Source organism: Diaphorina citri, unplaced genomic scaffold, assembly GCF_000475195.1.
Source record: "Diaphorina citri unplaced genomic scaffold, Diaci psyllid genome assembly version 1.1 scaffold528, whole genome shotgun sequence".
NCBI classification, from domain to species: Eukaryota; Metazoa; Arthropoda; class Insecta; order Hemiptera; family Psyllidae; genus Diaphorina; species Diaphorina citri.
Window position 1 is genome coordinate 5,138 of NW_007377962.1, and position 25,974 is coordinate 31,111.

Sequence of the window (25,974 nt, forward strand, 5' to 3'; positions counted from 1 at the left end):
AAAAAATGGGAAAAATGGGTTTTTTTTTTTTTTTTTTTTTTTTTTTTTTTAATGGATTTATCGTGACTGCATAACTGCTATGGCCGATCTTACCACTGAGAGTTAACACGGTGTCAAGGGTTTTCTTTGACGTCACCCATTTGATTTACACAGGCCAGTATTCCTTAAACTCTGGATTAACTGAAAACTGTCTGTGGTAAGATCGGGCATTAGTGCCGGGGGTTTACCCACTACTTGGTTTTACCCATCTACTCACATGAACCTCATCACCCAGTCCGAGTGTGGCCGGGAAAAGCCATTTCTACAAGATCATACTGGTTCTACACATTCTGCAATATGGGACATGGGTAATTGGGTACCTACTCAACTACTAATACAGTCGAACCTATCTAATTGGGAATCCACGGGACCGGCCATTTTCCCCCCATATAACCAGGTTTCCCCTTTAGACGGGTCCCGCTTAGACAGGTTCGACTGTATTTATTTTCTAAATATAGGGGGAAACAGGACAATATGGAGTACCTTCCAATCCTAGGCTCGCATCTGGGTGTGCATGGGGAAGGGGAAAACATACATTTAGGTGAGAGGAGACCAATACAGTACCTACTATAAATAATGGAGCTACATGTGTTTTATAACTAAAGTGAGATTTAGGTTGCATAAGGAGGAGAGATGAAGGGAACACTACAGATTCCAAGTCTGTTTTGCTAACAAAGTAAATACGCTTGTCAAGTAAAGAAAAAATTCGGGTTGATTTCCGTTTAGTGAGAATCACATTAAACCTTTACTGAGATTTAGTGAGACCTTTAGTGAGCATTAAACCTTTAGTGAGAATCACTTTAAACTTTTAATGTGATTACTCTTTTTTTATAGCTAAGCAAGGTCTTTTCTAATTATGCTGGAGTTTACCAACTCGGGATTGAGATGAAACGAGGGTTTCCCTATACTTAATAGCCAGGTCCAGGTCAACCTCAGATTGGACTCAATCCTGAGACAATCCACGGTGGTAAAACTCGACCTAAATATTGTCACCTTTCTATTTTGTATGTATTATTATACCATCATATATTAGACCTTGTTTAGAAACCAGACTTACCTACAATCTGTCGGATGTGAGCTTGCTTGGCCTCCAACAGTTTCTGTTTATCTTCGGCCGACAGTTTACCTATGCCATCTTCTACGTCTTCAGGGCAATTCTGAACAGCAGATCTGTAAAAATGAATATAGCCAACAGTGTGTTAGTATGCACTGAGAAGTTCTTTGATTTTGATAGTTTTGAAACTAGTATAATTTACGTAAAAAAATCTTCGACTTTGATGGTTTTGAAGCTAGTATTCAAGTAAGAACATCTTTGATTTTGATCGTTTTGAAGCTAGTATACGCGTAAGAACAACTTTGAGTTTATGTTATGAAGCTAGTTTTTAAGTAAGAACATCTTTGAATTTCATAGTTTGAAGCTACTATCCGATGAAAAACATCTTTGATTTTGAAGCTATTATCCACACCCACTATAAATAATGGAGCTACATGTGTTTTATAACTAAAGTGAGATTTAGGTTGCATAAGGAGGAGAGATGAAGGGAACACTACACATTCCAAGTCTGTTTTGATAACAAAGTAAATACGCTTGTCAAGTAAAGAAAAAATTCGGGTTAATTTTCGTTTATTCTTTTACTGAGATTTAGTGAGCATTAAACCTTTAGTGAGAATCACTTCAAACCTTTAATGTGATTACTCTTTTTTTATAGCTAAGCAAGGTCTTTTCTAATTATGCTGGGGTTTACCAATTCGGGATTGAGATGAAACGAGGATTTCCCTATACTTAATAGCCAGGTCCAGGTCAACCTTGGATTGAACTCAATCCTGAGACAGTCCACGGTGGTGAAACTCGACCTAAATATTGTCACCTTTCTATTTTGTATGTATTATTATCCCATCATATATTAGACCTTGTTTAGTCACCAAACTCGAGTACCTTCCAATCCTAGGCTCGCATCTGGGTGTGCATGGGGAAGGGGAAAACATACATTTAGGTGAGAGGAGACCAATACAGTACCCACTATAAATAATGGAGCTACATGTGTTTTATAACTAAAGTGAGATTTAGGTTGCATAAGGAGGAGAGATGAAGGGAACACTACACATTCCAAGTCTGTTTTGATAACAAAGTAAATACGCTTGTCAAGTAAAGAAAAAATTCGGGTTAATTTTCGTTTATTCTTTTACTGAGATTTAGTGAGCATTAAACCTTTAGTGAGAATCACTTCAAACCTTTAATGTGATTACTCTTTTTTTATAGCTAAGCAAGGTCTTTTCTAATTATGCTGGGGTTTACCAATTCGGGATTGAGATGAAACGAGGATTTCCCTATACTTAATAGCCAGGTCCAGGTCAACCTTGGATTGAACTCAATCCTGAGACAGTCCACGGTGGTGAAACTCGACCTAAATATTGTCACCTTTCTATTTTGTATGTATTATTATCCCATCATATATTAGACCTTGTTTAGTCACCAAACTCACCTACAATCTGTCGGATGTGAGCTTGCTTGGCCTCCAACAGTTTCTGTTTATCTTCGGCCGACAGTTTACCTATGCCATCTTCCACGTCTTCAGGACAATTCTGAACAGCAGATCTGTAATGGTGAAAATTAGCCAACAGTGTTAGTATGCATGCACTGAGAACATCTTTGATTTGATAGTTTTGAAACTTCTATCCAATGAAGAACATCTTTGACTTGGATAGTTTTGAAGCTCATATACGCGTAAGAATATCTTTGATTTTGATAGTTTTGAAACTAGTGCACGCGTAAGAACATCTTTGATTTTGATAGTTTTGAAGCCACTTTCCAATTAAAAAGATCTTTGATTTTGATATTCTTGAAGCTGTTTACAAAAGTACATAATTATTGGATTATGACAATATGTATTTACCTCTTAATAGAATTCGTACATACCGTATGGCATCTATCCAGGCCTGCTTCTCCTTGGGTTTAATGACTTTGAGCTCAAACATTTCAGGCTCGGCTGGATTGGAAGAGATGAGATAGATACTTCGCGAGTCCACCCCTGCCTTCTCTCTCACTAGAAGTTTTTGTAAAGATATCACACCTGTCTGTAATTAGAAACAAAGAGAAGATACATTTTAGGTGTGAGGTTTCCTAGATGATTTCACAGATCACAATTTTAAACGTTATTATATTAAATAAATTATTCTATCTTTTCAATCAAAACTTTTTAACAACTGAATGGCCCATCTTCAAATCCCAACAAAGTTTCCCCAACTTCCTAGATAACTTGGTGGTAGATTTGATAGCAACAACCAACCTCTGTAGTCTCTGAAAGCAACCTCCAAGGTCATGCGCATACCGAATTTCTGGGTTGAATTCCAGCTAAGAGCTAAGGTCAAAATTTTTGGCCCTATGCTGGGTTTCGAGATGCATATTATAAGATGTGCAGGGTTTACCTTAGGGTTTAGATAGTTTATTTTCGAAGAGTTTAATAGTTGTATTTCTAGTTTGTTTCTTACCTTATTGTCTGGGGTAAAGAACGTATACTTGACTGTACAAAAATATCAAAACTGAAGACAAATTAGTCGAAGAGAAAGCAAAACAAAAGATAAAGAGAAGATTATCGAAGATATAAACAGAATATTTGGGGGGGAAAGCAGAAGTACACACAAAATAGAAGAAAGAAGGAAACAAAAGAATATGCTCGTCAAACAATATGCGAAGACACGATAAAGAAAAACTATGAGAGGATGTGAAGAAAATGAAGAAATATGTTAGAAAAAACTAAATGAAAACTTCAATTTAGAAAGGAAATTGAAACTCAATTAGAATAGAAAGGTAACTGAAAAACTTCTATCAGAGAGATAACTCAAAATCTTCTATCAGAAAGATAAATGAAAAACATAAATGGAACAATAAAGAGATAAATAATTATAATCACACAAAACAGAAGGATAATCAGACAAGAGGACAGGGGAAAAGAATAAGGGAGGAGAAGGAGAAATTGAAAGAGGTACGAAGATGGAACACGAAACGAAAGGCTGACTATTTATTTGATTCAATTCAGGACTTTGAAGCCATTTATTTGTATATTTATCATTTAAAGAGAGGGAAGAGAAGAATCAAAGAGAGGGGAGGGGAAAGAAGAATAAAAGAGAGAGGGAAGGGCGTGTCCACACTTACTTGACGCCCAACTTGGTAGCGACTCTACGCCAGGGGGAGAGACAGGATATTGTACGAGTTATCCGGCTGAGTGCAAGCAGGCAACAGAAAATCCAACGTTCAAAAGCCAACAACAACGACCAAGACGAAAAAAAAAAACTAACAAAAAAAAAAATCGGGTACCCTCCCTCCATACAAAGGTAAGACGGTCAAAAGAAAGTAAAAAAAATGAAATGAGTGCTGAAATGCAATGGATAAACATTAACCAAGCAGAGATATTTGGAAATATTGTCTTGAAATAGAACAATTATTATGATGGGCTAAAATGTGATGCAGCAAACATGATAAAATTCAATGGATAAAATAAACTTAAACATAAATGTGGGCTAAACACTCACACGCCCGCGATATTAACATGAGAAGAAAATTCAAAGCTATGATACAAGGGTCTAACCCTGCTTGAGCCCATTTTGGATAGACAATAATTCATTAAGATACGAAAGTTTTTGTAAAATGCTCCCAATTCCCCATACTTTGCAATGGAAATGAAAAACAGTTGAGGTTTTTCACAACTATTTCTTCATTTTCTTTACATGTTAATACTTTGGGCAATGTGTTATACAGTTCTATTCTATGAACTTATAAAATACATTTCATATTAAGAACTTCTAGCTTGTTCAACATATCATCGAATGGAGGGTAAAACATCTTTAGTAGTTATACAAGAAATCTCTGTCAGACAGTCCATATTACCTAGTTTAGAAAGATTTCAGGTTTTTTATTATTCATATAGTACCAAACCGCAGGCTATGTATTTGGGATCCAATTGCCGAATTTCGGGGATTGTGCATTTTGTAATTAGCATTTAGCACACGTGTAGTAGTCATTCTTTCACCGCTTAAGTGACTCCGTCGATTGTGCCTAACATATGCAATTGAGTAAAACATAACAACATATACATGGCATTTCTTGTATGAAGCTTGCATCAAAAATGTTAAAAACATGACAACACATACATATCATATGGAGCTGGAGCTTACACCAAATATAATTATGAAAACATGACAAGTATCATATGTGTGTAGCTTAGTAAGCACAACAGACATTGAGAAATGCAACACAGAAACAGACTGCATATGAAAACGTGTAATAAACTGAGTAGCGCTACTCACTTGCTGGATGAAAGTTGAGACTGAGAGGAGATTGAACTGGAGGACTTCTTGCTGTGGATTTTGGCTGCGGCCACCTGGAAATAAGACGAAATGTTATTTACTTAATTTTAACTCTTTAACTGATGTGGTTGAGGAACACTTGAGAGAAGTATACGATGAAAATCATTACTTGTGAACTTATATGTGGAAGTATAAAATGTACTCACCTTGTTGGCTTTGATTTTGCTGCACACAGGAATGTTCTCTTTACAGGAAGTTTGATGTACGGTCACTGCACAGTCTGCAACATAGAGAGACGATTGAGACAATCAATAAAATTTATTCACGGACTGCACAGCATAAATTTCAGCCAAAATAGTTAGATTTTTTTTAAAAAAAAAAAAACTTATATGTACCTATATGATTAGCTCCATAAGCAAACTGGAAAGATTGCGTGAACCAGGACTTGTGAGAATTTATCACGACATGAGGTACACAATAGTGCAGCCTGGAAGGGACTGACAAGGAACGCCAACCCTATTTCAATAGGAAAAGGCTAGGAAGAAGATACTTACTTTCACAATGCAAGGCTGGTTACCCCAGACTGCCTGGACTACAACAGTACTCACCGCGTCAAATGTTCTGGATATCCGCCGCTTCTACCTGGTAAATATGTACAGTATAACCTCTCTGTAGCAACTAAAAAAAAAAAAAAAAAAAAAAAAAAAAATTAAATTTAAAAAAAAAAAAAAAAAAAAAAAAAAAAAAAAAAAAAAAAAAACTTATATGTACCTACATATATGATTAGCTCCATAAGCAAACTGGAAAGATTGCGTGAACCAGGACTTGTGAGAATTTATCACGACATGAGGTACACAATAGTGCAGCCTGGAAGGGACTGACAAGGAACGCCAACCCTATTTCAATAGGAAAAGGCTAGGAAGAAGATACTTACTTTCACAATGCAAGGCTGGTTTATTGAAGGTGAAAGGTTTTGAGCAGTGGTCACATGTGAGCGTTGTGCTGTAAGATGCGGACACCCACAGATGTGAACACTTCTTCGCCTTGTCCTGAAATTAACAAAGTAAAAGATAATATTTATTTATTTATTTTTAATATACCTTATTTATACTGTCGGCTAAGACTAAAAAGTCCCATTATGCCAACCGTTTAAAAAGGCCTCATTTATTAACATCTGGTATCATTATAGAAATTGTCCCTGGAGTAAGTTGATCAATTCTATGGAATCCACCACAGGATGTTCTTTCTGTTTGCGTTTGAGGGCGCTTAGGAAACTCATGTGAATCTCAGTAAGGTCTTTCAGTCTAGGGAACATACGATCAATACTCGGTCCTCCCAGGTGAAAGTGCTTCTGAATTCCGTCCACAAATACCTGTGAGGAAGAGAAAATGTGATAAAATCTTAAATTCAAAGTATTTCTTTTACAAATACAGACTAAAAATGACAGCTGACTCGAAAGTTGGTTGGGTCAACTGGACAGAAAATTGTTCGATATCATGGGAGAATCTGGCCAAACATTTTCTTACTCAAAAGATTAGCCTACCCATCAAGAGAGGAAACATTGCATGTATGTATAATAAACAGGGTCTTTTATGAAGGAGACATTTTAATGAAATTTCATCTTTAATTTTTTAAAATAAAAGTAGGGTATATTTAGCATTTTTTTCTTTTTTTTAAGGTTCCCTGTGTAGTTTACCTTTTGCATAACAGTGAGCGTGAGACAGTGATGTTTCTCGGTGAGTATAAACTCGTAGATGTGTTCCTGTCGCTTGATCTCCTTCTCCTTCAACTTCTTGCTGATGTCCTTGCTAACCGTAGGCATCCAGGAGTCACTATCTTCTTCCTGAAGACCTAGCTGAGGGTCTGTGTCCAGATCTGCAGCGGTGATGGGACTCTCATCCAGGAATTCAAACGGGACCAGAGGAGTCTCGTCAGAGTAGCTGGAATAGAGAGAAGGGAATGTGCGTCAGGCCATATTTGCTTACATAATGGACCTTGTGAGCTTATTTAGGCGCTTTTTATAAAGCAAAGAGCACAGAAAACGAGGAGCTAGGCAATTTTTCTTTTTATTCTAAGACTATAAACCCGCAAGTGAGCCCTTTTCTGAGTGTTCACTAAACCAATACTTACTTGACATGGTCGTGGTGGTGATGATGGTGGTGGTGGTCTCCATCTTTATCTTCAAGTATTTGACTGCAAATGAAACAAGAAACATTACAACATATGTTAATAGTGTAAATATGTATGGTGATAGATCAGCAACATGGACATTTGGATAAATGCATAGTAATGGGTAAGTTATACAGTAAATAGAGTACAGTAAGTTACACAATATAGTAATAGAGCTCTATGATATTCTCAAAGTAGGACTTGTAGAGTCAAATCATATAGTGTTTGTGCTGCTACACATGCCATGGAGATGTCACATTCATCTCGGAAGTCTCAAACAGGAAAAAAAACTTACTTTTTTACGCTTATTTCAGTTCTGACCTAAAAATTACAGGTTTGTATTTTAAAAACTAAAGATGACGAAATTTCAGATTTTGACATTAAATTTCTCCCAAAAAGTTAGGACAATGACTAAAAAGTGGAATGATAATTTCAGTGAAAACACGAATTATCTATCTTCATTGGTAATTTTTGACACCCTGTATGTTGCTTTTTATCTATGTACCTATACCTGTAAGTAAGCATGAACATTATTTAAAAAAATAAAAATATGTACACACAAAGAAAACAAATAAATCGAAAGACATTCCATAAGAATAAAATAAAAACAATGAAGAATCAGAAAGTGACCAGAAAGATCAAATTAAAAACATGGACTAAAGATGCAAAAGATGGTGAACAAAACGTAAAAAGCACAAACTAAGACATATTAAGTGAGAAATAAAAATCAAATGAAAATAAGTGAAAGAAATATCCACGATATAACTCGAGAAGAAGGTAGAAGATTATTTTACAAAAGAAGATATAGGTGAAAGAAAAAATAAAAATATGTACACACAAAGAAAACAAATAAATCGAAAGACATTCCATAAGAATAAAATAAAAACAATGAAGAATCAGAAAATGACCAGAAAGATCAAATTAAAAACATGGACCAAAGATGCAAAAGATGGTGAACAAAACGTAAAAAGCACAAACTAAGACATATTTAAGTGAGAAATAAAAATCAAATGAAAATAAGTGAAAAAAATATCCACGATATAACTCGAGAAGAAGGTAGAAGATTATTTTACAAAAGAAGATATAGATGAATAAAAATCAAATGAAAATAAGTGAAAAAAATATCCACGATATAACTCGAGAAGAAGGTAGAAGATTATTTTACAAAAGAAGATATAGGTGAAAGAAGAAGAATGTACACAGTTCAGGAAAGTGAGGGACTCGAGAATAGATAGAAGCTCAAAGAAAAACAACTCAACAGGAGAAAAGAAATGGATTTGAAACAAAATGAGATTGTAGAAGAAACGAAAATTGAAGAACGAATGAGTATAGAGAGAAGAAAAATATCAAAACTGAAGACAAATTAGTCGAAGAGAAAGCAAAACAAAAGATAAAGAGAAGATTATCGAAGATATAAACAGAATATTAGGGGGAAAAGCAGAAGCACACAAAAAATAGAAGAAAGATGGAAACAAAAGAAAATGCTCGGCAAACAATATGCGAAGACACGATAAAGAAAAACTATGAGAGGATGTGAAGAAAATGAAGAAATATATTAGAAAAAACTAAATGAAAACTTCAATTTAGAAAGGAAATTGACAATATTAATAATTTTTACCCATTTGCAACTGCTCCATTTCAAATTTATGATTCCTTTTTTCACATCACAATAAGGTTAATAATATGAAATATAAATCCTAAATTATATGCAATTGGGTAAAAATTATGAGAGGTCGATTATAGCTTTTAGTTCCCTCTTACGTAAAAAGTTGTGTCTAGTACCCGCGGCCTAGCGCTTACAAGGCAGACGCACTACCAACTAAGCTAACTAGGCTGGCAGAACTGCGGGATTGGCATCCCACATATTTCTACACAAATCCCTAGTAGTTATAGCTAGTCTGTTTGTTTTTAGCCAGCGGCAACAGCAGCAGGTTCAATACACTAGTTCCTAATGGATCACTCAAGTTAACCAACGCAGTATATTCGGATTGGGGACTGTCTCGTCTGGACAATCGCATATAGACGAGATAAGACAGAAATACCTACCTACATAGGTCTGTCAGACGGCCAGCATAAAACTTACCTGAGAATTTTTCCAGCAGTATATCTGCTATGGAATCCACCACAGGATGTTCTTTCTGTTTGCGTTTGAGGGCGCTTAGGAAACTCATGTGAATCTCAGTAAGGTCTTTCAGTCTGGGGAACATACGATCAATACTCGGTCCTCCCAGGTGAAAGTGCTTCTGAATTCCGTCCACAAATACCTGTGGGAATGAGAAAATGTGATGAAATCTTAAATTTGACGTATTTTTTTTACAAATACAGACTAAAAATGACAGCTGACTCGAAAGTTGGTTGGGTCAACTGGACAGAAAATTGTTCGCTATCATGGGAGAATCTTGCCAACCATTTTCTTACTCAAAAGATTAGCCTACCCATCAAGAGAGGAAACACTGCATGTATAATAAACAGGGTCTTTTATGAAGGAGACATTTTAATGAAATTACACGCCCGCGATATTAACATGAGAAGAAAATTCAAAGCTATGATACAAGGGTCTAACCCTGCTTGAGCCCATTTTGGATAGACGGCTTTTCTAATATGGAATCTTGTTAAATATTGACAAAAAAAGGATTATGTTGATCTATCTCAATAATTCATTAAGATACGAAAGTTTTTGTGAAATGCTCCCAATTCCCCATACTTTGCAATGGAAATGAAAAACAGTTGAGATTTTCACAACTATCTCTTCATTTTCTTTACATGTTAATACTTTGGGCAATGTGTTATACAGTTCTATTCTATGAACTTATAAAATACATTTCATATAAGGAACCTCTAGCTTGTTCAACATATCGAATGGAGTGTAAAACATCCCTAGCAGTTATACAATAAATCTCTGTCAGACAGTCCATATTACCTAGTTTAGAAAGATTTCAGGTTTTTATTATTCACATACCTAGTACCAAACCGCAGGCTATGTATTTGGGACCCAATTGCCGAATTTCGGGGATTGTGCGTTTTGTAATTAGCACACGTGTAGTAGTCATTCTTTCACCGATTAAGTGACTCCGTCGATTGTGCCTAACATATACAATTGAATAAAACATAATAACATATACATGACATTTCTTGTATGAAGCTTGCATCAAAAATGTTAAAAACATGACAACACATACATATCATATGGAGCTTACACCAAATATAATTATGAAAACATGACAAGTATCATAAAATCCGCCCCGGGCGGGAATCGAACCCGCGGCCTAGCGCTTACAAGGCAGACGCACTACCAACTAAGCTAACTAGGCTGGCAAAAGGCATGGTTAAAATTACTTTTTCCCCTAAATGAGCTTACCTTAATCAATAACTGAGCCTTGTTCAATTTCTCCTGCTCCGTTCTCTTCTACCGGTGTCCTACTACTCTCATCTTTCTAATGTCAGGACTGCGGATTTCACAACCTCTAGTCCCGGGTTCGATTCCCACCATCGGCAAAATATTGCACTCGAGTACTCGAATTTCATGGTTTAAATTACTTTTTCCTCTAAATGAGCTTACCTTAATCAATAACTGAGCCTTGTTCAATTTCTCCTGCTCTAGTTTGTTCTCCTTGGAAGTTTTGATGAGGGGTTCAATGAGCAATGGATACTTGGTCAGTCTTTGAGTTACGAATAGAATACACTCCGGAATGCCTTTCTTCTTCAGTAGGGGGTTTAACTGTCAAGCCAAACATAGAAACCATTAGTCAAGTGAAGACCTATTTTCTTTTTATTTTAGTAAAATAGAAACCACTATTATAGATCACTGAAGTTAAGTAAAGTTGAGCGTGGCTGGTACCCGCATGGGTGACTATCTGGGCAGTGCTGCTTTTCCTGGCCCCTCCAGGATTGAACTCAAACCAATTTGGTAATTCTCGGTTCAAGCACAATATTGGATAAGATTGTATGAAAGATAGGTATTGGTAGGTAGGCTTTTTTATTATTATTATTATTATTTTATCCTTCCAACACCGTGAGATAGGTGACATGCCTATTTCAAGGACATGGAAATTAAGTAAGTGGTGAAGTAATTTTTATTCTAATAAAACGAAATATGTATTTTAAAACTATTCACGGCTCACCTGGCAATGTTTAACAAACTCGGCAAATCTAGCATCATTGGAGAAGTACTCCTTGTAGAAATTGACAGCATCCCGATGTCGGGAACAGAACTCTCCATATGCTGTCTTCAGTCTGGCTGCCTCTGCACCTGCAATATTATCAAGCGAGTTTTTACTCGACGAATGTGTACTTGGTTAAAAGGGATCGCAATGCGGGATCCCACATTTTTCAATCCCGCAATATCAGAACTGCGGAATTGGAATCCCACATATTTCTACACAAATCCCTAGTAGTTATAGCGGCAACAGCAGCAGGTTGAATACACTAGTTCCCAATGGATCACCAACGTAGTGTATTCAGATTGGGGACCGTCTCGTCTGGACAATCGCGTATATACGAGATAAGACAGAAATACATACCAACATAGGTCTTCTGTCAGACGGCCAGCATAAAACTTACCTGAGAACTTTTCCAGCAGTATATCTGCTATGGAATCCACCACAGGATGTTCTTTCTGTTTGCGTTTGAGGGCGCTTAGGAAACTCATGTGAATCTCAGTAAGGTCTTTCAGTCTAGGGAACATACGATCAATACTCGGTCCTCCCAGGTGAAAGTGCTTCTGAATTCCGTCCACAAATACCTGTGAGGAAGAGAAAATGTGATAAAATCTTAAATTCAAAGTATTTCTTTTACAAATACAGACTAAAAATGACAGCTGACTCGAAAGTTGGTTGGGTCAACTGGACAGAAAATTGTTCGATATCATGGGAGAATCTGGCCAAACATTTTCTTACTCAAAAGATTAGCCTACCCATCAAGAGAGGAAACATTGCATGTATGTATAATAAACAGGGTCTTTTATGAAGGAGACATTTTAATGAAATTTCATCTTTAATTTTTTAAAATAAAAGTAGGGTATATTTAGCATTTTTTTCTTTTTTTTAAGGTTCCCTGTGTAGTTTACCTTTTGCATAACAGTGAGCGTGAGACAGTGATGTTTCTCGGTGAGTATAAACTCGTAGATGTGTTCCTGTCGCTTGATCTCCTTCTCCTTCAACTTCTTGCTGATGTCCTTGCTAACCGTAGGCATCCAGGAGTCACTATCTTCTTCCTGAAGACCTAGCTGAGGGTCTGTGTCCAGATCTGCAGCGGTGATGGGACTCTCATCCAGGAATTCAAACGGGACCAGAGGAGTCTCGTCAGAGTAGCTGGAATAGAGAGAAGGGAATGTGCGTCAGGCCATATTTGCTTACATAATGGACCTTGTGAGCTTATTTAGGCGCGTTTTATAAGTCAAAGAGCACAGAAAACGAGGAGCTAGGCAATTTTTCTTTTTATTATAAGACTATAAACCCGCAAATGAGCCCTTTTTTGAGTGTTCACTAAACCAATACTTACTTGACATGGTCGTGGTGGTGATGATGGTGGTGGTCTCCGTCTTTATCTTCAAGTATTTGACTGCAAATGAAACAAGAAACATTACAACATGGAATATGTTAATAGTGTAAATATGTATGGTGATAGATCAGCAACATGGACATTTGGATAAATGCATAGTAATGGGTAAGTTATACAGTAAATAGAGTACAGTAAGTTACACAATATAGTAATAGAGCTCTATGATATTCTCAAAGTAGGACTTGTAGAGTCAAATCATATAGTGTTTGTGCTGCTACACAGGGGTAAAAAGTTTTTTTTTTTTTTTTTTTTTTTTTTTTTTTTTTTTTTTTTTTTTTTTTACGCAAATGTGTTATATTTTTGGGGATTTAACTATTTTAAAACCTCGTTCCCACCTGTGAGTTTCATCCGATTTTTTCCCTCGAACGACACAAAATGTCCTGTAGGCAATGTCATTTATATGAGTGTTCCCACTACATGATTTTTTTCCGAACAACCGACAACTGGGAACGGTCTCTAACATGGAGGGGACAATGAATACATATTATCTACCTCTCCAGTATACAGTAGTCTACAGTGATCTACACCAATTCAGTTAGCAGTCACGCTGCATCTTACCTTCTTTTTCCTGAAGAACAAACTGCCGCGTTTTCGACGCTTTTCCGTGTGATCATCACTGCAAATGAAAAACAACATGTTTCAAATTTTCAATGAAAACTTCAGTAGTGTGGACGTCACTCAAGCAATGTCGATAGTAGGACGTGATTCAAGATAGTAATTGTATTTTCCTTTCGACAACGGAACCAATAGATCAGTTGCGCTTACTTGGGTGATGTTTCAAAGTCATAGAGCAGGAAAAATGAGGATCAACGGAATTTTTCTTTTTCTTCTACGACTTCTAGATCCCGAGATAAATCGATTTAAAAAAATGTCGGTAAATCGTGAACTTTGACGTCACGTCATACGCTCCCGTAGGCGATGACGTCACATCAAATTTCCCGAGCAAAGCTCCCTCGCAGGCAACGCATTAATGCATTTGTGCGCATACGTTTCTGCGCAGTTCTTTCTGCTCCTCCGCTAGCGCTCTTGCATAGTGGCGCTACCTAACGGACGAAAAGAACAACTGCGTAAAGTCTGACGTCACACATATTTGAACTCTTTCATTAGAACAGAAAATAAAAATTGAATTTTCGACCTTTTACAAATTTTTCGGAGTTTTGACCTCATATTTGGATTTTTCCCAACTTTTTACATAGGAATCGACCATTTATTTATAATTTTTACCCATTTGCAACTGCTCCATTCCGATGGCGCGTCATCTCGGATTTCCTATGGTTTAGTACAGGCGCCATTACGCCTAAAAAGGGGAAACGAGCTTCAGAAGAAGGGAAATTCCGAAAGGAAAATACGACTAGTGTAAACGTTTGATAATACGTAGATAATACGCTCAGCGTATTCAGAAAAATACGCTTTCATGCGAAGGAAACTCGTAGGTAAAAATAAAATATCATTCCGGGTGTAAGAATTGTGCAGTGAGGTGAAAACCGAGTGGCTCATACTTCCTCTTTTTATTCAAAATAAAAAGGAGCTACGAAAATTAATTACATATTTAGGTATAGGTACAAGTTAGAGATATGTAAACTTACCAATTATGAAGAGACTAGGAGAGGAAGAGAGAGGGAGGAAAGGGAAAGAAAGACAAGAGAAAAGGAAAAAGAAAGGAGAAACTACATATATGGATGGAGGGAGTATCAGTAGACTAATTTTGGATTGAGATTACATAGCAAAAATTACTTAACTACATAAGTACATGCAAAATACACCCAATGCAAAACTGATAAACAATGTTAATAGTTAAACAAACCTCAGTAATGTAGTGGTTAGCGCGGTGAACTTCGGATCTGGAGATTGGTGGTTCAAGTCCAGGACAAGTCATAAAAAAGTGGCCCGGAATAGTTAACCATAAGATTTTTTATTATTTTTTTCAATTTAATTTGAAGAAACCATTTACTAAATTTATAAATAACGCCCAAAGAAGAAAAGTTCAAGGGACCCAGTTCTGTTTTTTACGATAACAGGAAGGAAAATACACCTAATTTAGCTTTGGTACTCACTCAGTAAAGTGATGCTTGACGTATTGTCGTTGCAATAGCTCCTCCTCTGTCTCGCTCTCAGTACCTGATGGTCTGCACAGCACACTGCTTGCGCCACTCCTGTTGTTTAAATATACATGACGGTGTAAACTAAGAGTACATATAGGTGACAAAAACAACTAAAATATAGGGTGAAACCAAAATTATACAAAAAAAGTAACAAAACTGAAAAAAACATATACATGAGATGACAAAAAAATAAATACAGGGTATCCGAAAGATATCGTACCAAACTGAAATGGGGGTGATTTAATATACTTAGTACTTACATATTGGGTTAAAAATTGAACTTTTCCCTCTTTATTAACAGGGAGAGCTCCACAAAATGAGTTCTCAATTTTAGACCAAAGGGTCTAAAGTTTGGTGCGTTAACTTTTCGTCACCCTGTAGATACGGGGTCATTTTAAAATATGATATACAAATCATGCAGGACAACACAACAATCATTGGTTATACTCTATGAAGATACTTGGGATTTATAACCGAGAGGACTGTGACTGTGATTCGTAGCGCATCAGTGACATGAAAAATTGAGTCATTTGTAAGATTAAGTGCAACTCTATCCTTTTTTATTTTATTTGAGTTCTCTGCTCAAGAGTCAAGCCACTTTAACTTTCAAGCCACTTTTACTGGACCGATTGACTTTAAAGCATGCATTTTTTACGTTATTTTATTATAATAATTGAAAAAATAAAATATATAATTATGTAGGTGTAAAAAAAAAAAAAAAAATTCTAATGTATTTTCATAGAGCAAGCCTGCTGTACACTTCACTACCTCTCATGCGTTCTTTAAGTCTCAAACTATAAATATAAACATTACAGCATTACACAATACTCAATATATTGTATATTGGGTTTCATAAAATAAAATAATGTGAGGAAATATGAAAGCTGTGTGGGTGCAAGAGTGCAAGTGTGTGTGAAGTGAGATGTAAAATGCATAACAACCTTTAATACTTAATAGTCTTATACATAGTTCACGTAATTTACAAGTCTCAAACTATAAGTATAAACATATTCAATATCTACTGCAATTGGGTTTCATAAAATAAAATAATGTGAGGAAATATGAAAGCTATGTGGGTGCAAGAGTGCAATAGTGTGTGTGAAGTGAGATGTAAAATGCATAACAACCTTTAATACTTAATAGTCTTATACATAGTTCACGTAATTTAACAGGGGCTGTTTCTACTCAGCTACTAAAGCTCCTAATCAGAAAGAGGCGAAAGTATCTGGACACCCAATAAATTATTTCGGATTTAAATATTTGTTCAAAAACACACAATTACTGCATGCATCTCAATTTGTCAATACATAAAGTAATGGGGACATGATTTTGCATTTATAGCGTTAGAAAGTTACGACAGTATCGTTGTCCATATTACCTGCATTGTACGCCTTAGTATTATTTGAAAATTGATACTATAATGACGATAATTAGCATAAGGACTGGGCCGTGATATTCCTCATCTGTTGAATAGAATTGTGAATGTCTTGCAAATGCTGAAGATTGTCCTCTATAATCACAAAAGAAAATACAACAGGTGTCCATTAATTAAATGTAAGAAGAAAGAAGACAGGATAGGAGAAAGCCAGCCGTTCCGAGAACGAAACTTATCTGTTTAGTGTAAAATCCGCTCTGGGTGGGAATCGAACCCGCGACCTATGGCTTACAACACAATACGAGAGACGCTAGCTCTACCTTCCAAGCTAACTATGCTGGCTTCCAGTAACATTCCAGTCTGTGCGAGATAAAATCCAATTGATTCTGACCCACTAACTGGACTAGATTGAGTGGAATGTCACTACAGCACTAAACGTCACGTCAGTAGGTAGGTAATGGCTGAACGAGGTAGCCATTACAGGTGATTAAATGTATTCACCTGTTCACATCTGCCGTCCAAGTATTCTCAACCCAAAAACATTTTCCATGAAAATTCAAAATTCGAACTTCCATTCGATGTTTTCACCCAAATGGCATCTTTCACTTGGGATAGTGTCAAACTTTCCCTCCTAGATGTGAATATTGTGAATGTCACGACACTTGACACTAACATTCACATCTTATGCTCGATTTATCTAGGTCGTTAGGATTCATGTTAATTTTGTTTAAGTGTCAAAGTATCTTGTGTCTTTACGATGTGAAGTTGACATTCATGATTGATGAACGCTGCAAAACTATGAGGAAACTTTGTGAATCGGTACCTAATTTAAATTTTTCAATTCCATTTTTTTTTTTTTTTTTTACACAGAGTAATTACACAAGAGAGGTCTATAGCGTGCACTTACACAGCGTAGGGTCTACACTATTACACAAGTAGGGTCTACAGTACTTACACACAGGTAGGGTCTACAGTCTACACTATTACACAGGCAAGTACTTACACACATAGGGGGTCTACGGTACTTACACAGGCAAGGTCTACACTATTACAGGGTCTACAGTAATTACACAGGTAGGGTCTACAGTACTTACACAGGCAAGGTCTACACTATTACAGGGTCTACAGTAATTACACAGGTAGGGTCTACAGTACTTACACAGGTAGGGTCTACAGTACTTACACAGGCAAGGTCTACACTATTACAGGGTCCACAGTACTTACACAGGTAGGGTCTACAGTACTTACACAGGTAGGGTCTACAGTACTTACACAGGTAGGGTCCACAGTACTTACACAGGTAGGGTCTACAGTACTTACACAGGCAAGGTCTACACTATTACAGGGTCCACAGTAATTACACAGGTAGGGTCTGCAGTACTTACACAGGTAGGGTCTACAGTACTTACACAGGTAGGGTCTGCAGTACTTACACAGGTAGGGTCTACAGTACTTACACAGGTAGGGTCTGCAGTACTTACACAGGTAGGGTCTACAGTACTTACACAGGTAGGGTCTGCAGTACTTACACAGGTAGGGTCTACAGTACTTACACAGGTAGGGTCTGCAGTACTTACACAGGTAGGGTCTACAGTACTTACACAGGTAGGGTCTGCAGTACTTACACAGGTAGGGTCTACAGTACTTACACAGGTAGGGTCTGCAGTACTTACACAGGTAGGGTCTACAGTACTTACACAGGTAGGGTCTGCAGTACTTACACAGGTAGGGTCTACAGTACTTACACAGGTAGGGTCTGCAGTACTTACACAGGTAGGGTCTACAGTACTTACACAGGTAGGGTCTGCAGTACTTACACAGGTAGGGTCTACAGTACTTACACAGGTAGGGTCTACAGTACTTACACAGGTAGGGTCTACAGTACTTACACAGGTAGGGTCTGCAGTACTTACACAGGTAGGGTCTACAGTACTTACACAGGTAGGGTCTACACTATTACACAGGCAAGTACTTACACACATAGGGGGTCTACAGTACTTACACAGGTAGGGTCTACAGTACTTACACAGGTAGGGTCTACAGTACTTACACAGGTAGGGTCTACAGTACTTACACAGGTAGGGTCTACAGTACTTACACAGGTAGGGTCTACAGTACTTACACAGGATAGAGTCTACAGTACTTACACAGGTAGGGTCTACAGTACTTACACAGGTAGGGTCTACACTATTACACAAGTAGGGTCTACAGTACTTACACAAGTAGGGTCTACAGTACTTACACAAGTAGGTCGAAAATTTTTGGCCCTATGCTGGGTTTCGAGATGCATATTATAAGATGTGCAGGGTTTACCTTAGGGTTTAGATAGTTTATTTTTGGAGAGTTTAATAGTTGTATTTCTAGTTTGTTTCTTACCTTATTGTCTGGGGTAAAGAACGTATACTTGACTGTATTACTAGATTCCTGTAATGAATACTTGTGCTGCGACACCTCTTGTAGGAAAAACAAAATGTCGGATAATACTATGACTAGAACTTCTTGAGACTTGCGCGTGCCTTGCATGAGGGAGGCCGACCCTTCGAACCTGCGAGTTGGAAAGAAAATAAATAAGACTTGAGTACCTACTGACAGGAAAAATTTTGATCTACACATAACACAACATTTTCACTTTCAAAATTACCTGTAAATATTATGACTTAATAAGATAGTGAAATGACTTGACGTGGTATCTCGTTTTCAGAAGGCTATGACTTAAATGACTTGGGACTTGAAAGTAGCCCAGATGTTCTTTCTGAGCACCCAAAAGGTTTAAAACCCTCAATCATTCCAACACTGTGAGCTGTGATACAGGTATGTATCATGTCTGTCTTGCGGACATAGAAAATAAAGTAAGTAATCTCAACCAAGATTAAGACCTCAAAAAACGAGAAAAATCGTAAATTGAAGAAGTTGTAATTTTTAGAACTGAAAAAGAAAAAGTGAAGAGAATCTCACCTGAGTTTCCTATTGAAATTCAAAATGTCCGACTTCTTGAACTTGACTCCTCGATATTCAGTGGAAGATTTAGCTTCTATTCTATTGTACATTTCTAGCTTCCTATCCTCCTTCTCCTTCTCTGCCACCTGAGCGTTCACTTCTATCAGAATATCCTGTGGGAAATAAATTAAAACTAAATTAATTAAAGAGGAATTAGAATTAAATTAATTAGAGAAAAATGTACCACCTATTTGAAAGACTGTCCTTTTGAGTTTCCCAAAGACTCAGTACACAAGTGAGCACAGTGATCCCAGTGGCAACGCCCTCGCTTGCCAAGCAGAACGTCTCGGGTAGAGATGTGTAAAAATAAAAACTGATTGAAAGACTTGAATCTCAGACAAAGACTAACTGACTGGACCAGTTAAATACTCCAAACACTCAGACCAAGTCCCAAATAAAAAAGCTTGCCAAGCAGAACGTCTCGGGTAGAGATGTGTAAAAATAAAAACTGATTGAAAGACTTGAATCTCAGACAAAGACTAACTGACTGAACCAGTTAAATACTCCAAACACTCGGACCGAGTCCCAAATAAAAACTTAATTTAGTTAATTCGGCAGTCTTCGAGTCTCTTCGGTCCTCGTGTCTCTTGCGATCGTGTTCTCTTCTACCGGTGTCCTACTACTCTCATCTTTCTAATGTCAGGACTGCGGATTTCACATCACAACCTCTAGTCCCGGGTTCGATTCCCACCATCGGCAAAATATTGCACTTGAGTACTCGAATTTCATGGTTTAATTTTTTTTTTTTTTTAAGAGGTTTGACAGAGGGAACTGTAACTGCTAGGTCTTATCGCCCCGAAATCGAAGAGAGAAGGAAGACAGGATAGAAAATTGAAACTCAATTAGAATAGAAAGGTAACTGAAAAACTTCTATCAGAGAGATAACTCAAAATCTTCTATCAGAAAGATAAATGAAAAACATAAATGGAACAATAAAGAGATAAATAATTATAATCACACAAAACAGAAGGATAATCAGACAAGAGGACAGGGGAAAAGAATAAGGGAGGAGAAGGAGAAATTGAAAGAGGTACGAAGATGGAACACGAAACGAAAGGCTGACTATTTATTTGATTCAATTCAGGACTTTGAAGCCATTTATTTGTATATTTATCATTTAAAGAGAGGGAAGAGAAGAATCAAAGAGAGGGGAGGGGAAAGAAGAATAAAAGAGAGAGGGAAGGGCGTGTCCACACTTACTTGACGCCCAACTTGGTAGCGACTCTACGCCAGGGGGAGAGACAGGATATTGTACGAGTTATCCGGCTGAGTGCAAGCAGGCAACAGAAAATCCAACGTTCAAAAGCCAACAACAACGACCAAGACGAAAAAAAAAAACTAACAAAAAAAAAAATCGGGTACCCTCCCTCCATACAAAGGTAAGACGGTCAAAAGAAAGTAAAAAAAATGAAATGAGTGCTGAAATGCAATGGATAAACATTAACCAAGCAGAGATATTTGGAAATATTGTCTTGAAATAGAACAATTATTATGATGGGCTAAAATGTGATGCAGCAAACATGATAAAATTCAATGGATAAAATAAACTTAAACATAAATGTGGGCTAAACACTCACACGCCCGCGATATTAACATGAGAAGAAAATTCAAAGCTATGATACAAGGGTCTAACCCTGCTTGAGCCCATTTTGGATAGACAATAATTCATTAAGATACGAAAGTTTTTGTAAAATGCTCCCAATTCCCCATACTTTGCAATGGAAATGAAAAACAGTTGAGGTTTTTCACAACTATTTCTTCATTTTCTTTACATGTTAATACTTTGGGCAATGTGTTATACAGTTCTATTCTATGAACTTATAAAATACATTTCATATTAAGAACTTCTAGCTTGTTCAACATATCATCGAATGGAGGGTAAAACATCTTTAGTAGTTATACAAGAAATCTCTGTCAGACAGTCCATATTACCTAGTTTAGAAAGATTTCAGGTTTTTTATTATTCATATAGTACCAAACCGCAGGCTATGTATTTGGGATCCAATTGCCGAATTTCGGGGATTGTGCATTTTGTAATTAGCATTTAGCACACGTGTAGTAGTCATTCTTTCACCGCTTAAGTGACTCCGTCGATTGTGCCTAACATATGCAATTGAGTAAAACATAACAACATATACATGGCATTTCTTGTATGAAGCTTGCATCAAAAATGTTAAAAACATGACAACACATACATATCATATGGAGCTGGAGCTTACACCAAATATAATTATGAAAACATGACAAGTATCATATGTGTGTAGCTTAGTAAGCACAACAGACATTGAGAAATGCAACACAGAAACAGACTGCATATGAAAACGTGTAATAAACTGAGTAGCGCTACTCACTTGCTGGATGAAAGTTGAGACTGAGAGGAGATTGAACTGGAGGACTTCTTGCTGTGGATTTTGGCTGCGGCCACCTGGAAATAAGACGAAATGTTATTTACTTAATTTTAACTCTTTAACTGATGTGGTTGAGGAAGATTATTGCTGTGGATTTTGGCTGCGGCCACCTGGAAATAAGAGGAAATGTTATTTACTTAATTTTAACTCTTTAACTGATGTGGTTGAGGAATATTTCAGTACTTACACAGGTAGGGTCTACACTATTACACAAGTAGGGTCTACAGTACTTACACAGGTAGGGTCTACACTATTACACAAGTAGTGTCTACAGTACTTACACAGGCAAGGTCTACACTATTACAGGGTCTACAGTAATTACACAGGGTAGAGTCTACAGTACTTACACACATAGGGGGTCTACGGTACTTACACAGAGTAGGGTCTACACTATTACAGAGTCTACAGTACTTACACAGGCAGGGTCTACACTATTAAACAGGCAAGTACTTACACACATAGGGGGTCTACGGTACTTACACAGGCAAGGTCTACACTATTACAGGGTCTACAGTAGGTACTTACACAGGTAGGGTCTGCAGTGTGGTGGAGTCTGCTACACTCACTTCCCCTCCACTAAGGTCACGTGGTCCCAGTATGGAGGGGGTGGAGATTGACTTCTGGAGGGGGAGCTTAATGGTGGATAGGAGACGAGATTCTGCCTCTCTCTTGGCCAGAACCTTGTTGAAATCACTCTGTGTGGAGAAGGAAACATAATATAACAGTTAAAATAAAAAATACACATCAGTGAAAATGATGTATAACAGTTAAATATGACCCAGCACCTAAATCAGAAGTATTGTGTCTCTTTTCGCCCATCCGGTGACAAGAATAGACATTTTCGTAAATGGTCAACCTGAGTTTTAGGGCTGTCTACCCCTAAACCTAAGCATCAGAGTGGGCTTTTTGTGTAAGAAAGGAACAAGTACTACGGGATGGGCATGCTACGACACAGAACTCATGGGTCTAATGTAGCAGTTGTTTCATTGCTACGATATAAAAACGACGACGAAACACTAACTCATCTTGGAAGAAAAAATCTAATAAAAATCAAAATCTCCAATTCTTTGTGGTAAAGCGGAGCTTTTTCACAACTTTCGTGGATATCACAACATTACTAAGTGCCTCCTTTGCAATCAATTTCCACATTTCAATTATCTTTTTACTCTGGTAATGTCGCCACTGGTCGCTACTCGAATCAAGGAGCCTACTCAATTGTCCTTACGAGGCTGAGTGCACCCCGAACTCCAAGCACAAAGCCGAAAAAACCTCGGTCCCGCCGGGAATCGAACCCGGACCTCCTGCGTGCAAGCCTAGTGTGATACCCACTCGGCCACGTAGGTTGCTCTTGGAGTGGGGAAAAAATTAAGATAAAATCTTCTTTCTCACCTGCAGATCTGCCTCGTTGAGAGAATGTGTAGAAGAGTTTCCTCCCAGTCTCGTAGTTCGGCGGGGTGACACCAGAGTACTACCGGCACTCAGTTTCCTCATCAGAGAGACACCTGTAGGTTCTTCCGCACTGGATAGGAGATTAGCCGTACTATCCCCTAGTAGATAATCCATGTCTGACTCCATACTGCTTAGACTGACACTGTGAATGGAGGATTCAATTATTGCTTAGGTTCATATTAGTCATCCTGTATATTAACATTATTTCATACCGTTATATTTTGGTTGGATACTCAAAAAGATCTATCTATTGGTTGCTAATTTCACTTTAGTGTTGTATTGAAATGAGAGCAAAAACAAAATGGCTATCTCTATTTAAAATTTGTCTAGTTCTAATCTTAACTCCATTTATTTCACAACGCTTTTTGGACATGGTCCGCTCTGCCTCTTGGTCATTTAATTGTGTTAAGCATAGGTTGTCACAAATGTTGTTCCCCGCTTAATACACTACGCTAAATTTTATGACTTGACTTGGACTCGAACCACCAACCTCCAGATTCAAAGTCCACCGTGCTAACCACTACACCAAAGTTGGAACATAAAAGCTCCGTTAGAGATTTGCGGTAAAGCACAGTTAGTTATTTGTGGTGAAACACCGTCTGTCATTTATGGTGAAAAATAATTTTTATTAGTTATTTACGGTAAAGTGTAATGTAATTTCATTAGTTAGGTATAACTTATAAGCTTATAACTGTTATAAGCGGTGAAGCTGAGGGCCTCTTCACCATTTTTGAAGCTATACGAGTATAATATGTACATAATAATAGTTATTCAGTGATCTGCACGATAATTTAATAAGTCATAGAATAGCCCAGTCTCACTAGTTAGACATAGGTAGAATAGAATAGAATAGAATAGAATAGAATATACCCTGTTTATACTGCCAGAATGAGATAGGTAGTCATCTCTATAATTAAATAGTAAGTGACCTCAGATTTGGATTTTTCCCAACTTTTTACATAGGAATCGACCATTTATTTATAATTTTTACCCATTTGCAACTCCTCCATTTAAAATAAAATTGTGGTGAAGCTTTTTCTCTCCTTCTTTTTCTTTCCTCTTTCTCCTCCTCCTTCTTCTTTTTTTCAAATGTATAAAAAATCTGAAACCAGACCCTTCAAAGCCAGTCTAGTTAGCTTGGAAAGTAGCGCGTCTGTAAAGCGGTAGGTGGCGAGTTCGATTCCTGCCCGGGCCGAACTTTATTCTAAGCACTTATAATGTTCGTTCTCGGAACGGCTGAGCTTTTATTCTGTCCTCATTCTCTCATTGAGTTCGGGACGATAAGACCGTCTTATCGTTCTGTAATCAGCCTAAAGTTTTGTATGGTAGAAATTACTGAAGTTTTTCATACTCGTAAGTACTGTAGGTAGGTAAGTACTGTAAGTAGGTAAGTATTGTAGGTAGGTAAGTACTGTAGGTAGGTAAGTACTGTAGGTAGGTAAGTACTGTAGGTAGGTAAGTACTGTAGGTAGGTAAATACTGTAGGTAGGTAGGTACTGTAGGTAGGTAAGTACTGTAGGTAGGTAAGTGCAGTAGGTAGGTAAGTACTGTAGGTAGGTAAGTACTGTAGGTAGGTAGGTACTGTAGGTAGGTAAGTACTGTAGGTAGGTAAGTATTAAGTATAGTTGCCGCTTAAGCCCGCCCGTACTGTATTGAGTTAAGAGGAAAATACACGGAAAATTAATTATAATGGATAGGTAATCTACAGCAGCGGTTCTCAACCTTTGTTCTCCCGCGCACCCCTTGGGTACCCGGGTTTGATCTCACGAACCCCCGCCACCCTAATAATGAGTACCGTGTACACTTGAGGTCAAAATTCAATACCTTTTTGGACTCTAAACTCCATTGATAAGCCGTCAAAATTTGCTTTTGCTTTTGTCCGCCATTACGCAAATTCTTTTCGCGTACCCCCAGAGAGTCTCTCACGTACCCCCAGGGGTACGCGTACTCCCGGTTGAGAATCGCTGATCTATAGGTATAGGTGGTAAGAATAGAATAGGATAGGGTAGGTAATATAGGTGAAGTTAATAGGAAAGATAGGATAATGTGTATGTGTATGCAGGAAACGATAACAGGCATTCCCGATATATGAGATTAATACAGTCAAACCTGGATAAGAAATATATGAGATTATTACAGTCAAACCTGGATAAGAACTCAAGTTGTATAGGATAAAATTCGCCCCGGACGGGAATCAAACCCGCGACTTACAAGACAGACGTGCTATCCTCTAACGACCGTACTTATGAACCCAAATCCCTCGCTCTCAAGTCAGAGTGAAGTAAATTTTTGCCAGGATCAGATGTCTCGAGCTGATGCTTCAGTGCTACTTGAGAGCTAGTATTTACTTTCTATTATTTGGAGTAGAGTCTCAGCTAACTAGGCTGGCTTATATCCCGCTTTGACTGTACATGGGATTAATATTGGAAAACACAATCATCCCGCCTGTATAAGCACAATAGAACCTGGAGGTCAAGATAGGGTAGGTAACTGACTAGGATAGGTAGGGTAGGTAACTAACTAGGGTAGAATAGGTTGGGTGGCAGAGAAAAACAAATGCAGAAAAATAGAA

The 25,974-nt window shown here is 37.5% G+C and overlaps 1 protein-coding gene across 1 annotated transcript in view; it reads right to left on the bottom strand.

Annotated features, from left to right (window-relative positions):
* LOC103509770 overlaps window positions 1-25,974 on the bottom strand; it is a gene marked incomplete at its 3' end in the record, with an annotated part of 38,948 nt that overhangs the window by 5,134 nt on the left and 7,840 nt on the right. Inside the window, exons 4-26 of the mRNA XM_026824041.1 lie at window positions 23,343-23,544; window positions 22,479-22,648; window positions 15,126-15,224; window positions 13,630-13,687; window positions 13,212-13,252; window positions 13,012-13,071; window positions 12,578-12,821; window positions 12,073-12,253; window positions 11,634-11,761; window positions 11,072-11,230; window positions 9,596-9,776; window positions 7,464-7,536; window positions 7,040-7,283; window positions 6,575-6,715; window positions 6,278-6,392; window positions 5,550-5,623; window positions 5,348-5,417; window positions 3,529-3,560; window positions 2,957-3,114; window positions 2,523-2,635; window positions 1,976-1,996; window positions 1,676-1,697; window positions 1,097-1,209 (exon numbers count right to left, since the gene is read on the bottom strand). Of these exons, the coding sequence (XP_026679842.1) occupies window positions 1,097-1,209; window positions 1,676-1,697; window positions 1,976-1,996; window positions 2,523-2,635; window positions 2,957-3,114; window positions 3,529-3,560; window positions 5,348-5,417; window positions 5,550-5,623; window positions 6,278-6,392; window positions 6,575-6,715; window positions 7,040-7,283; window positions 7,464-7,536; window positions 9,596-9,776; window positions 11,072-11,230; window positions 11,634-11,761; window positions 12,073-12,253; window positions 12,578-12,821; window positions 13,012-13,071; window positions 13,212-13,252; window positions 13,630-13,687; window positions 15,126-15,224; window positions 22,479-22,648; window positions 23,343-23,544 (2,699 nt within the window). The remainder of the gene's footprint in view (window positions 1-1,096; window positions 1,210-1,675; window positions 1,698-1,975; window positions 1,997-2,522; window positions 2,636-2,956; window positions 3,115-3,528; window positions 3,561-5,347; window positions 5,418-5,549; window positions 5,624-6,277; window positions 6,393-6,574; window positions 6,716-7,039; window positions 7,284-7,463; window positions 7,537-9,595; window positions 9,777-11,071; window positions 11,231-11,633; window positions 11,762-12,072; window positions 12,254-12,577; window positions 12,822-13,011; window positions 13,072-13,211; window positions 13,253-13,629; window positions 13,688-15,125; window positions 15,225-22,478; window positions 22,649-23,342; window positions 23,545-25,974) is intronic.